The sequence below is a fragment of the Leguminivora glycinivorella genome, chromosome 25, assembly GCF_023078275.1.
Source record: "Leguminivora glycinivorella isolate SPB_JAAS2020 chromosome 25, LegGlyc_1.1, whole genome shotgun sequence".
Taxonomy (NCBI): Eukaryota; Metazoa; Arthropoda; class Insecta; order Lepidoptera; family Tortricidae; genus Leguminivora; species Leguminivora glycinivorella.
Window position 1 is genome coordinate 343,702 of NC_062995.1, and position 14,646 is coordinate 358,347.

Consider the following 14,646-nt stretch of genomic DNA (forward strand, 5'->3'; position numbering starts at 1 on the left):
TTTTAAAGAAAATGGACTGACTTGACAATCGCATGAAATATGAGTACCTATACAATGTATCTCACAAGTTATCATATTACTTACACCGATGACAAAATTGTTTCATGCGATTGCCAAGTCAGTCCATTTTCTTTAAAACATGAAATATTTTTCATATTGATATGACAGCTATGAGTAATATGTTATTAGGTTAGCTATAGGTAAACTACGTAATAACTTGTGGCAGAAGGTCCTTTAAGTAGGGACTGAATAAATTAACCGACTTGGTATTACAGGGATCTCAACTCATTTTACGCCAGAAGAACTGAGTTGCGAAGACTTGGTGTTTTTACAAGTTTTGTTTTTGATGGGATCTCATTTCTTTTTGTAGACTCTCTGTAGATAGTCCAACTTTTTTCCTTCTTTCCTATTTATAAGCTTAATATACATTGTACATTTGAACCTCCTCATACACGCCCCAATAACTAGGTATATGGCTCTGGGGCTGATAGGGGATATCGTGTTCATGTACCTACGACATAACAGAGTCAGAAACCCGAATTTAAATAAGAACGTGAGCGTAGTAAACACGAAATTTTGACTAAGTATGTAAGTAAAAAAATGCATTATGTTCACCATTTGCACTTATTTCTTTATGTCCAACAAATAAAAGACATTTGGCGGAACCAGTAAACGCGAGCGAAGCGAGCGCGAATTTTTTTCCTTTTATTGACCAAAAAGGAGATGGTGCGACGACCTGGAAAAATTTTATCCCAACTGGTGGGGAAATGCGAGTGATAGGGTCGAGTGGAAGAAGAGAGGGGAGGCCTTTGCCCAGCAGTGGGACACTAACGCAGGCTAAAAAAAAAAAAAAAATTGACTCAATTTATCAAGACTCAACCCGCTAGTGGAGAGGAAGGGGGAGATTATATAAAAGCCCTTGTCTTTCATAGGCCAAATATACTTATAAGTAGGTCCAGTAACTCTGTCAGCATGCCCATGCCAAGCTTTATGGAGAACTCCACTTCGGACTGTATTTTAACTATTTGGATTACGACGTAACTTTATAACTACGTAACTTGGAATCGAACTTTCTTTATTATTAGAAAGAAATACATACTACAAATTATACTGTTAAAATTATACTAGACTTAGAAAACTAAAACTAAACCTATCTAAAAAATAAAAATAAACGTAACTTTATTTGATGTAAGGCAACACCACATAATTGATACAATTTCAATAGAAAATCCTCCTTTCATGGCACCTTAGCAGCAGCGAGCGCCTTATGAATGTTGTACACTGCGACATTTTGTTACATCGTTCCACAATCACTGTAATTACTGCACATGTAACCTTGCAATCCTTTATATGGGATTACAAAGTTAGTTATGCGATTGGTGATGTAGGAAAACTGATTGTTTGAAAATTTCGTTTACACAGATATGTATTCCCAAACAGGGTAGGCAGATCACACGAAACTACACTTTTCAATGCCACCGTTGGCAAATTATTAAAGGTTTGTCAGCCTATTCGCACACACCACAATGGAATCCATATCCCATAGTTGACTTCTACGACTTCCATGTGAGGAAATGGGGTTGTGAGACTTTTAATCCATCACCACACCGGGCATCTGTATAAATTTATTATTTTACATAGACAGGTACACTGATTTAGGTATTCACTGCAAATCAACTGCAAATATAACTTGGTAATCCCATATATTGATATGAGATTACAAAGTTATTTATGGAGTTGATGTATCTAAAAACCTGGAATGAAATTGCAATATTTTTTATTTTTTGTGTGATTTATACACTAGAAACTAACTGTATTCTAATTTGAAGCTTCCAAGTGTACTAGAAGTGTCTTATTATCATTGATGATCGTGTGTCAGTCAGCCAGTGAGTGACAAAACTAAGAAACTTTGGCTAGTAATTATTCCTAAACTATTGGTTCAAATTTAATAAAATTTGGAATATACCGTGTTTATACAATGACTACTTAGGTGCTGAAAATTGAGGCTTCTAGTTTTATCCAGAACGGAGTAACAGGGGGTTGAAAATGGTCTGAAATGCTTCGAGAAAAGGATGGTACGGCCGTGCCCGTGCCTCTTTTTGCTCGACTTGGCGGGGGCACTACCGTGCCCCCAGATTAAGTTGTTGACTAATAGTTACGCAAACGTCCTTCCTGACGTCTTTATTCTTAGACGCATATTTACGACATGTTAAAACAGCTGTGTAACGAAGTGTTGACTCACTTTACTAGGTATATAATATCCGAAACCTTACGGTTTAGGAAGCAGTTTAAAGAAGAGCTTCATCATGGCATACAAGTGTGTAGTTTTATTTGCTCTGGTAAGTTATCATCATCCTCCTTGCGTTATCTCGGCATTTTCAACGGCTCATGGGAGCCTAGGGTCCGCTTTGATAACTAATCCCAAGATTTAGCGTAGACACTAGTTTTTCCGAAAGCGACTGCCATCTGACCTTCCAACCCGAAGGGTAACTAGGCCTTATTGGAATTAGTCCGGTTTCCTCACGATGTTTTCCTTTACCGAAAAGCGACTGGCAAATATCAAATGACATTTCGCACATAAGTTCAGATAAACTCATTGATACGAGCCGGGTTTCAACCCGCGACCTCCGGATCGAAGGTCGCACGCTCTTACCGCTAGGCCCTGGAAAGTACCTATCAAATAACCTAACCACAAAATTAAAATTTTGAAAAAACCCCCGACATTATATAGCGGACCGATTTTCATGAAACATGACTAAGAACACTCCCGACTAACTCAGCTTTCAAAAAAAATAATCTAAATCGGTTCATCCGTCCAGGAGCTTCGATGCCACAGACAGACACACACACAGATAGACAGACAAACAGACTAACAGACAGACAGACACGTCAAACTTATAACACCCCGTCGTTTTTGCGTCGGGGGTTAATAATAGAATTATTATACTTACATTAATATTAGAAACTCACGCTGGTATCTCCAAAAGGGGTAGGCAGAGCACAGCAGCAGTTTCATGTTCATGTTTCAGCGCCACTCTTAGCAGTTAAGGGTTTAGTTGCAAATGAAAATGAAATCGTGATATTTTTAGTAAGAAATAAAATATCGTCATTTTACTTCTTCTGCGTTAAGTATTTATCCTAAATTAATATTGTTTTTCAGGTGACTGTTGCAGTAGCTAAGCCTACGGTAAGTCTTACAGAGTATTTTTAATATATCTTACCATTAAGTAAGAAAACATGTCGAGCAGATAATTCGTTTTTATTATTATAAATGGACTTACACTTGGCCACAGACTTGCCAAAGGCAAAGACGTGGCCTACGATGGAGTGAGCTCGCCCAGAAGATGCCTGTTCACTCTTGATTTGAAGATTTTGAAGGGTGCCGGGTTATAGGAGCTCGGAAATTTGTATAAGGATAGCTAAATAAGAGAAACATTATTTAGTATTTCGCTTTTTTTAAATAACAATATAACAAAGTTTTTTTTTTCAGTTTGGTGGTTTCGGATTTGATATCATTACCGACGGTGTTGAAAAAGCTGCCGATGTTGGTTTCGGCATTGGTGCTAATGCTGCTAAAGAAGGAGCCAATATAGCAGCACAAGCTGTACATGCCGCTAAAGATAAAGCTGGGATAGCTGGGCAAGCTGGGAATTTTGCTAAAGAGGGCGCTAATATGGCTGACCACGCTAAAGAAGTAGTCAAAGAAGGCGCCAAAATAGCAGCTCAAGCTAAAAACGGTGGAAAAACAGCAATTCACGTTACGAAAGCAGGTAAAGACAATGTTAGAGGAGTTATTAGTAGACGACCACATTTATGTCGAACTTTTGGTTGTGTTCCTTAACTCCATATGTTAAATTATTTCCTTCATTGTAAAAAATGTACGGTATTATAATATTCAATTCAATTCAATTCAATGATTTATTCATAAAATTTACATTTTATACGTCAACAGGTATTATTTTACACAGGTATTTTTATAATATCATATTACGTTAAATATCAGTATGTTTCAAATTTTCGAAAATATTAAAGCTTTAATTTATTTTAGGAACCAGCAATGGTTTAAATGGAAATAAAGAAGCTAAAAAGGGCGAGGATGATGAAGAAAACTGCAACCCTAACCAAAAAGACGATCATCAAGGAAATAAAAACGGCCAAGACCAGTCCCAAGATAAGTCGAATGGCGTTGGACAAGATAAATCACACAAGAGGAATGATAATGACAAAGACAAACCGAAAAGCAGTGGTCACGATCAATCACACAAGGGAAATCATAATGACAAACATAAACAGGAAAGCAGTGGTCACGACCAATCACACAAGGGAAATCATAATGACAAACATAAACAGGAAAGCAGTGGTCACGACCAATCACACAAGGGGAATCATAATGACAAACATAAACCGGAAAGCAGTGGACATGATCAATCGCACAAGGGGAATCATAATGACAAACATAAAACGGAAAGCAGTGGACACGATCAATCACACAAGGGGAATGATAATGACAAACATAAACCGGAAAGCAATGGACAAGACGATCAATCACACAAGGGGAATCATAATGACAAACATAAAACGGAAAGCAGTGGACATGATCAATCGCACAAGGGGAATCATAATGACAAACATAAAACGGAAAGCAGTGGACACGATCAATCACACAAGGGGAACGATAATAGCCAAGATAAACTGGAAAGCAGTGAACAAGCTAAGGTGCATGATAAAACAAGCAACAATAAACAAGACAAAGTTGTTGACAAATCAAACAGTAGTGAGGAATGTGACAAATAAGCAGCAATGACAAGAGAAACCGAAAAACAAACAACATAATAATGGACAGGATAAGTTAAACAACAATGGGGATAACAAGATACACGGCAAACCCAAGAACGATCAACAAGATGAGTCACTCAATAATGAACATTAAGATTCAAGATAAACCAAACAGTTATGTGCAAAACAAGGGCTAAGAGAAACTACGAGTATCCAGTCAAGGGCAAAACAAAAAAAAACCGGCCAAGAGCGTGTCGGGCCACGCTCAGTGTGGGTTCCGTAGTTTTCCTTTTTTTTTCTCAAAAACTATTGAACCTATCAAGTTTAAAACCATTTCCCCAGAAAGTATTTATAAAGTTCTACTTTTGTGATTTTTTTCATATTTTTTAAACATATGGTTCAAAAGTTAGAGGGGGGGGGGACGCATTTTTTTTTCCTTTAGGAGCGATTATTTCCGAAAATATAAATATTATCAAAAAACAATCTTAGTAAACTCTTATTCCTTTTTAAATACCTATCCAACAATATATCACACGTTGGGGTTGGAATGAAAAAAAAATATCAGCCCCCACTTTACATGTAGGGGGGGGTACCCTAATAAAACATTTTTTTCCATTTTTTATTTTTGCACTTTGTTGGCGTGATTGATATACATATTGGTACCAAATTTCTGCTTTCTAGTGCTAACGGTTACTGAGATTATCCGCGGACGGACGGACGGACGGACAGACAGACATGGCGAAACTATAAGGGTTCCTATAGTTGACTACGGAACCCTTATAAAAAACAGGACAAGACCAATAAAAAAGATTTTCGGAAAAATTTAATTTTTTGGCACAAGTTTTTATATCCGACTGTACTTTTCTTACAATAGTCATATACAGAAACAGGTGAAAGTAAATAAAAGCTTGTAAAAAGTACAAGACAAGAATCAAATCAAATCCAGTAACGATAAACAGGAAAATGAACAAGACGAAGCAAACCATAACGGGTAACATACATTTTTAATGCAAGTTAAAATATTAATAAAGGTATAATTCGTTTAGTTATAGTTTATTTTCTTTATATATTTTCTATTAGTTCATAAAGTTCAGTTTTTTTTTAAAACTCAGCAGTTTGAAAAAACCTACTTTGCTGCTTAAAATCAGTGAGCAAAGTAGCTATTTCCTCACTGCAAATGACTATATAGAAGCATAGAGGAATAACTAAGGGACGAGTTGTAACTCCATACATCAGTAAATGCGAGTTATTTGTATAGAAAAAAAATAGACATAGTTAAGTGACATCTAGCGACAATCACGCGTCAATCACGCGTTAAATAGTGTGAATTCTCAGTACCACTACTCGATACTAGGTGGCAACAGCGTCTCGTCTGCCAAAATTGTAATATTAGAACAGTTTATAGGTAACTTAAAAAGTAGGTATTTTACAAGCAGAAGGAATTGAAAACAGAATACTGTTAATATTATTGTAATATTAGCTAAACTTGGTGAGCATTAGACTCTTCGTTCGTCGCGACATCTATTGACAAGGAGCAGTACTGATAATTCACGCTAGTTGACGCGTGATTGTCGCTAGATGTCACTTAACTATGCCTATATACAAATAACCCTCATTTACTGATGTATGGAGTTACTTATTCCTCTATGATAGAAGTGAAAACTTGTATGTGCGACACGAGACCAAAGTCGTGACTCAAAGTCCCTGCGCTCAAGATTCTAAATAAGAATGTTAGTATAGAATCTTTCGCTTCCTCAGGACTCAAATTTGTCTCACAATGCAAATATCGACTTTGCTCTCTTGTTGCACAAATAACTAATACTATTGTTTGCCTATAGTATAAATGATAATGTGTACCTAAATAAGTTTATTTTAAATGAAATTGTAATTACTAATTGAAAATAAATTTCGTTTTTATTAAATGTATGTGCAGCAAAATAAAAGTAATGTACTCGTATACCCGCCATTATTAAATTGGAAGAACCCAAGTTAGACAAAAAAAAAAGAAATACTTACTCTAAAACATAAGACAAAATCATCCATCAATTTTAAAAATGTATGATTCAAAATCATCATTTCTCCCTTATTATAATAATAACTCAAACCTCATCGCTATCCGATAGTCCTAAAAATTCTTCGCAAAAAAAATACAAAAAGAATCTACCATGTGTTTTTTATTGAGACAATATACATGTAACATACAATGTTATAACATGTCATGTTATAAAGCGTTAGAATTCCAGCCAGCTTAAGATGAGTAAGTAAAATTTGTGCATTTGGATCACGTCGCTGATTTTGATACAAATTGAATAGAAAAGAATAGAATTCATTTATAAATTTAAATAGATATCATACACGAAAGAAAAAACGACAAGGCCCACTGGTGGCCGAGCCGGGAATCGAACCCGGGTCTTCAGCTTACGCGGCTAACGTCTTCACCACTAGACCGTGCCCGCCGTGGTACCCGACGAAATTTCTCTAGTGTATGTTATCTCTGATAAGGCTAGGCGCCTTTGACCAACTCTAAGGGCGAGCAATTAGTGCTTGCACCTCCTATACGAATCCTTTGCAGGATTACGATATAGCGAGAGAGATGGTGCTGCCATCTATACAAGTAGGGAACAAACCAAATTATTTTATTGAATTTTTTTTTTTGATTTGTTCTTTTTTCAAGTAGTCACACTACTATATATAAATTATAAATTTAAATAGATATCATACACGAAAGAAAAAACGACAAGGCCCACTGGTGGCCGAGCCGGGAATCGAACCCGGGTCTTCAGCTTACGCGGCTAACGTCTTCACCACTAGACCACCCAAAAAAAAAAAATATTCAATAAAATAATTTGGTTTGTTCCCTACTTGTATAGAATTCATTTATTTAACGTCACAATATAGTACACACAAAAAGAAGAAGGCATGCAAACAAAACATACAATGGACGCTAAATAGGTGCCTCACTCAGCATGATGCCACGGCAACCCGCAGCGCTGGTTTTCTGTGAGGACCTGTAAGGAATTGGTAGACTGATAGAGTCCATGATGCTGAGCAAAATCCACTAGGTTTCCCAGAATGTCCCAGGCAGCTTGTATGAAACTTTTTTTGTTACCGAAAATGTATAGAAATCTGGTAACAAAAACCGGCCAAGAGCGTGTCGGGCCACGCTCAGTGTAGGGTTCCGTAGTTTTCCGTATTTTTCTCAAAAACTACTGAACCTATCAAGTTCAAAACAATTTTCCTAGAAAGTCTTCTAAGTTCTACTTTTGTGATTTTTTTCATATTTTTTAAACATATGGTTCAAAAGTTAGAGGGGGGGGACGCACTTTTTTTTCCTTTAGGAGCGATTATTTCCGAAACTATGATTATTATCAAAAAACGATCTTAGTAAACCCTTATTAATTTTTAAATACCTATCCAACAATATATCACACGTTGGGGTTGGAATAAAAAAAATATCTGCCCCCACTTTACATGTAGGGGGGGTACCCTAATAAAACATTTTTTTCCATTTTTTATTTTTGCACTTTGTTGGCGTGATTGATATACATATTGGTACCAAATTTCAGCTTTCTAGTGCTTACGGTTACTGAGATTATCCGCGGACGGACGGACGGACGGACAGACAGACATGGTGAAACTATAAGGGTTCCTAGTTGACTACGGAACCCTAAAAAAGGAAGGTTTCATACAAACTACTTACCTGTGACAATTTGGGAAACCTAGTGGATCTTGCTCAGCATCATGGATTCTATCAGATTTTTGTCGTGATGACGTAATTCAAATGTAGGTACAAACTTTTTGAGGATGATATTAAACTCTTGTGCATAAAACGCAATTTCACTATCCGTTTTCGAAGAATCATGAGTGCTTTTTACCAGCTGGTGTGGTGAAAAATTATTCAAATTCAAATTATACGCAATAATCGAACACGCGCTGAAATTGTTTTTTTGGCCAAATTAGCACAGAAGCTGGTGACGTACCTACTCGTACGAAACACCTGTGTGCGTAGCCAAATGCACAAGCGCTGACGATATTTCTGTACACGATACTTTCTTAGCTATCTTCTCTTTCGCTCTTGCGTAGTGGCGCGACAGAGCCAGACTACATTTTTGCGGCGTTTCGGTGGCGTTTCGCGTCGTCGCGTTGACCGTCGTTGGTATAAAGTAATTTTCCCCTCACTAGCTCGGAAACACGTGTTTTGTCCTTTAATACCAGCGGGTAAAAACGCATTTTATCCACTAGTGGGTAAAGTAATTTGACCTTGAATAATGTCAAATTAACTGCTTTAAAATTGATAAAAGTAGGTGAATCTAGTAATAAAGATGATTTACCACCTGTGGAACTACTGGAAGCAGTGATAAACGCATTTTTTGCGTTGTAGTTTCCTCGCTATAGAAGTTTTGTGTTACACTCGGGTGCAAATGTATTTTACTTCTCGTGTGTTAAAAAACTCGCAAGTTCAGGATTCTATTCTCGAACCACTCGCTTTGCTCGTGGTTCAACTATAGAATCCTTTCACTTGCTCGTTTTTCAATTCCACACTCGGCGTTAAAATACAACTTTGCCCCCTTGTATAACAAATAACTATTAAATGAGCTCAGAGCACATTCCGGCGCTCACCATGGTTTCCGTCAAAATTCTCGTTCTTCTTGCTTTGGTGAGTTTTTTTAACAATATTTATAAATAACTAGCGATTAGATAGGTACACTAACTAGAAACATATTCCTCTTAAAATAGTCTATTAAAAAACTGGATAAAAATCAGTTCATCTATTTGTATGGCGGCCGAGCGTGTCAGATTTTGTACTGAAGTTGTTGCCTGTGATTTTAAATATGTCTCAGGCCCTTAAGTGTTCATAATTTTTGTGTTTTTGCAATTGAATATCACGTAACGAGGCATTTTTGATGTTTTTGTTGACTTCAACTTACAAATATTGACGCCCGAAAGCTGCAAGCTGCGATTTATAGGAATATTAGATACGTTTGCTTGATCTACGATATGATACGATCATAAAATTATTAAATTACTATGGGCCACTTGCACCAACGAAAATGGAGGGTTAACCCTCGGGTTAACCCACCATTTTGTATTGAATTTGACAGATGACAGGCCACTAACCCTGGGTTAAGTGGTTGGTGCAAGTGGACCTAATTTTAATTATTTTATGTATTTTTTCAGGTTGCTTTGGCGTCAGCCGCACCACATGTGAGTGTCATTTTTATTTTAGGCACACATTTGATATTGATATTGATATTTGATATTTGGTATTGATTGATCAATAATATCAATATCAATATATTTGATATTGATATTGATGTTGATATAATTGATATTGATATATAATATTATAAATGGGAAAGTGTGTGTGTCTGTTTGTTTGTCCGTCTTTCACGGCAAAACGGAGAGACGAATTGACGTGATTTTTTAAGTGGAGATAGTTGAAGGGGTGGAGAGTGACATAGGCTACTGTTTGTCTCTTTCTAACGCGAGCGAAGCCGCGCACGAAAGCTAGTTTGATATAAAATAAGAATATTAATTTTTTTAAAGTCAATGTTCACGACTGTTTCTGCTTCCAAAATTTCACCAAGACCGTCTGAATGACATATAATTAAATAATTTGTGTTTGACAACTTAGCTTTTTTGGCCAATTAATATCGTTGAGTTATTAATATCTTTGAGGCCAGAAATATATGACTGCGCGCCATCTTGCGGAATTTCATTAGAACTATTTTCTTCATACTATACTGTAATACTGTGTAATTTGTTTAAAAAAAAAAAATATTGATCTGTCACCGCGTACAGATGATGACGAATAACAGCGCCCTCTTGACAATAGTCACATACTGGTCAGGCTTTCGGCCGTTTTTAGCTAATGTTTAACAAACAGAAAAAACAAACATAGATATTGATGATAAATCTATTTGTGTGTTTAGGGTGGCGCAGGAGACATAGCAGGTAAAATCAAAGGCGGGGTGTCAGCAGGCGAGGGAATAGTCGACCAAGGCGAGGAAGGCTGCGAGAAAGGCGCGGAAGGCGTGGCCAAAAAGGCGCCTGTCGTCGGTAGCGGGATAGCCGGGGGTATCGGCGCCGCGGGGGGGATATTTAAGAAGGGGGAGAAGATTGTGGAGAGCGGATGGGATTCGATCTATGGAATATTCAGTGGTTTTGCCCCTTGCTAAATAATTTTGTACAGATTTCTAGATTTTAATATAATAGACGTAAGCTAACCCTGCAAAAACTTTACCTTGATATGTAATAAACGTCTGAAAATAGAATATTTCCAACTTAATTCTTTTATTTATAAAATTCTACACAAAGTCAAAGGCGGAGTGTCAACAGACGAGGGAATAGTCGACGAAGGCGAGGAAGGCGCGTAAAAGGCGCGGAAGGCGTGGCCAAAAAGGCTATATCTATGGGGTGTTCAGCGGTTTCGCGCCTTGCTAAATGATTCTGTAAGGTGAAAATACTGATAATGATTTAAGATTAGAAGTGGCATATTATGGTAATCTAGCTTATAACAATGCAATGAATTGTATCGAATGAATGAGGAGGCACACTGACATTTTATCCCGCCAGGCGGCGCCTGTGCAAGTGTTTAGGCATGTCACTGTCATTCACATGTGAGAGAGAGAAAAAACATATCATCTTCTCGCTCTCATGTATGAAATTCTTTATCTGTGCAATGCAAGTGCAATGGACTAATAGGGTGGCGCCATCTGTCATAACCTTTGAGTGTACCTCATTGGGTACGAACACATTTTCATCACATTTGCTGTTTGAAGGTCTCATTGTGTCTACGTGTATTGAAGAATAATGTACTATTTATTCCCAAGGGAATAATGGATTTAGTTTTAAAAATCAATACAATCCGTACATACTTCAGGCAAAGGATGTTTCAATCAGCAGAGGATTTTTTTGCACATCTAAAATTTTACTATTAAGCTATAAAAAATATTATACGGTATGATTAACAGATACATTTTATTTATGTTTAACAATTATTTCAGTGTGTTTTACATTTATTTTGTAAATTTTACGTAGATATATCGTTATTATTTGCAATCTGGCAGGAAATTGTGACGGCCATCTCGATTTGCGCTTGACCGCGTTGCCAGTACCTAGTACAACACCGCCATTCATTGAAGATTTTGCCTTATGATTTTTTTTCACTGTGTTTTCCTCTCAAATGTGATGAAAAACATTGTGTGTAACTCAGGAGGTAAGGATTTTGTAAACTAATGTCTTTAACTCTCTCCAGCCTGCGGCTGTCGCGAGTTAGAACACTCGTTGACAAAATTCCTCTTACCTGCCTTGTTGCACAATATACTATTTAGTTCGATCCTTGAATTTGGCATTTATTTGCTAAAATCAACTAAAATTTAAAACTCTAGTATGAAATTCCTTTCAAAGGAGAATATTTGTTTTACGTCCAAGAATAAATTTACAATTTCAGCTTTAAGTCACCGTAATAAGGTTGAAAATAAATAAGTACTGATAATAAATTTTATGATTATTTTCGCACTTGTATCAACAAGAAAATAACTTTGGAAATTGAAAAAGAGCGTATTGTCTACCGCTTCATTATTTACTTTAATCGATATAGCAGTTGCGTAAATAATATTAAAATAAATAATGGATCTAAAGTATACACCGTGTTTTTAGATATTCCGTTAAATTCGACTCTTATTTAACAGAATCTGCCTGATATATCGCTTTTTTATATACTATGTCGGTGGCAAACAAGCATACGGTCCGCCTGATGGAGAGCGGTCACCGTAACCTATGATCGCCTGCAACTCAAGGAGTGTCACGTGCGCGTTGCCAACCCATCAGAAACTTGTATACTCCTTTTTAACCCCCGACGCAAAAACGACGGGGTGTTATAAGTTTGACGTGTCTGTCTGTGTGTGTGTCTGTCTGTCTGTCTGTGTGTGTCTGTCTATCTGTGGCTACTAGCTCCTGAACGGATGAACCGATTTCGACATAGTTTTTTTTTGTCTGAAAGCTGAGTTAGTCGGGAGTGTTCTTAGCTATGTTTTATGAAAACCGGTCCACTATGTCGCGGTCGGAGGTTTTTTCAAAATTTAAATTTTGACTATGTTAAGTACTACACAACAAAAATTAGTGTACAAGTTCTAAGGAGGGTTCGGGTTGCCAACGACTCAAAGGGCAATAGACGGAACAAGTTAGTTCCGTAGGTCCTTCCGTCGCCAGCACACCGCACCTTCGTTGAGCTCAGGAAGCCTTACTCACCGGCAGGAACACTATAGGTAGGGTGTAGTGTATGTGTGTAGTGTATCGGTGGGAATGGTTATCAATTCTTAACAGTATTTTCTAACACTTATGTATATAGAAATGAAAATCAGCCTTTATAGAATTTAAGGAAAGTTAGTGTTTTAAAGACGGGCCGACGGGCCGAACTAGGTAATATTCATATATTCATTCATTATTATTCATTTATTTTGTATTAATTAAAAATCCTGCACCAAACTAAGGTATCTGTTTAGCCCAATGGTTGACTGGCAGAGAATGCCTCAAGGCGTTAAGTCATTTGTACTCTTTTTTTTGTAAATTTGTGTAATAAAGTTTAAATAAATAAATTGTTCTATGAGGACGCTGTTATTGTCATATATGCGGTGGTAGAGAATGCCTGCTAGCATTAAGACCGCCATTTGTACTTTTTTTAATTGTGCAATAAAGTTTAAATAATAATTTTAGTCCGAAACACACCGCGCATAACATGTTTCGCAGAAACACTTTCGGTCGAATGGTAATTTTGCAGAAAACTTAGTTGGCATTATTACTACCACGCATAAGATACATTTGACAGAATATTGTTTTACAGAAAATTACTTTGATCGTCTTTGGTTTAGCATAATTGTATGTACCATAATAATCTTATAGCATAATATTATTACATTAGCAGAATTATTACTCGGTATCTTGCATCCCCAACACATCCAACTCGCTATCAAATAGCAAATTACAACTATATGCCGCCTAAATATTATGCACAAATATTATCTGCAAATGTATTGTTCAACTAGAAGACTATAATGCTCATCAACCTTATGACAACAGACGATTCGGTATTACAAAAATCTGCGAAATGATTTGTGTCAAAGCATATTCTGCGTAAGGTGTTTCTGCCAAACTTGACTTCTGCCAAGAACTATTATACGAATCAAATATATGCGTAAAAAGTTTCTGCCAGATAATAGTGAACCCACCTGTTTAGTATGAAGAAAATAGTTGTAATGAAATTCCGCAACATGGCGAGTAGTCATAGTCATATATTTCTGGTCAGCGGGATACCCCCATTTGCCAGAATTTCATTTGCCATAATTTTATTTGCCATCCTATTCAACAATCATAATATTGTTTCTCATAACATCTTATGCCATAATCATTGTTTACTATATTAATCTAGTGCCAGAAACTTTGTTTCCCATAAAGTCAGTTTCCATAATGTCATTTGTCAGAATCATCGAAATCCGTAATTACCACATTCCATACCATCATTTGTCATACAAATTAGCGTCCAGAAAAGTCAATTTCCGTAATGTGCTTTGGCAGAATCGAAAACTACTATAATAGGTACTAGAAGGACTAGAGAATGAAACTGCTATCAGAAAGTAGGTTAGGTTAGGTTAGAACTGTGACCCCCTGGAAAATGAAACTGCTATCAGAAAGTAGGTTAGGTTAGGTTAGAACTGTGAACCTCTGGAAAAGGAAACTGCTTGAAAAGTAGGTTAGGTTAGGTTAGAACTGTGACCCCCCGGAAAATGAAAATACTATCAGACAGTAGGTTAGGTTAGGTTAGGTTAGAACTGCGACCCCCTGGAAAATGAAACTGCTATCAGAAAGTAG

The 14,646-nt window shown here is 36.8% G+C and overlaps 2 protein-coding genes across 3 annotated transcripts; both read left to right on the forward strand.

Annotated features, from left to right (window-relative positions):
• The first annotated feature begins 2,267 nt into the window (after positions 1-2,267).
• On the forward strand, positions 2,268-4,887 carry LOC125239234 (GATA zinc finger domain-containing protein 14-like). Of its 2 annotated transcripts, none has more exons than XM_048146765.1 (4): positions 2,268-2,339; positions 3,161-3,187; positions 3,491-3,770; positions 4,049-4,887. In XM_048146765.1, exons 1-4 carry the CDS (start codon positions 2,307-2,309, stop codon positions 4,792-4,794), a joined length of 1,086 nt encoding a protein of 361 aa, XP_048002722.1. In that variant the 5' UTR covers positions 2,268-2,306; the 3' UTR covers positions 4,795-4,887. The 2 variants fall into 2 exon arrangements, with proteins under 2 accessions (XP_048002722.1, XP_048002723.1); XM_048146766.1 differs by having other exon boundaries at positions 3,491-3,707.
• Positions 4,888-9,364: 4,477 nt separating this feature from the next.
• Positions 9,365-11,060, forward strand: LOC125239219. Its single transcript, XM_048146742.1, has 3 exons — positions 9,365-9,433; positions 9,955-9,981; positions 10,710-11,060. The coding sequence occupies exons 1-3, from the start codon at positions 9,368-9,370 to the stop codon at positions 10,953-10,955; spliced, it is 339 nt and encodes a 112-aa protein (XP_048002699.1). The 5' UTR covers positions 9,365-9,367; the 3' UTR covers positions 10,956-11,060.
• Positions 11,061-14,646: the final 3,586 nt, after the last annotated feature.

What these genes read in the sequence shown, in the direction of transcription:
- LOC125239234 (XM_048146765.1), top strand. Translation starts at nt 2,307, where the DNA reads ATGGCATACAAGTGTGTAGTTTTATTTGCTCTG. An exon ending in GTGTAGTTTTATTTGCTCTG is followed by an intron (nt 2,340 to 3,160) that starts GTAAGTTATCAT and finishes ATTGTTTTTCAG; the next exon opens with GTGACTGTTGCAGTAGCTAA. An exon ending in TTGCAGTAGCTAAGCCTACG is followed by an intron (nt 3,188 to 3,490) that starts GTAAGTCTTACA and finishes TTTTTTTTTCAG; the next exon opens with TTTGGTGGTTTCGGATTTGA.
- LOC125239219 (XM_048146742.1), top strand. Translation starts at nt 9,368, where the DNA reads ATGAGCTCAGAGCACATTCCGGCGCTCACCATGGTTTCCGTCAAAATT. An exon ending in TTCTCGTTCTTCTTGCTTTG is followed by an intron (nt 9,434 to 9,954) that starts GTGAGTTTTTTT and finishes GTATTTTTTCAG; the next exon opens with GTTGCTTTGGCGTCAGCCGC. An exon ending in TGGCGTCAGCCGCACCACAT is followed by an intron (nt 9,982 to 10,709) that starts GTGAGTGTCATT and finishes TTGTGTGTTTAG; the next exon opens with GGTGGCGCAGGAGACATAGC.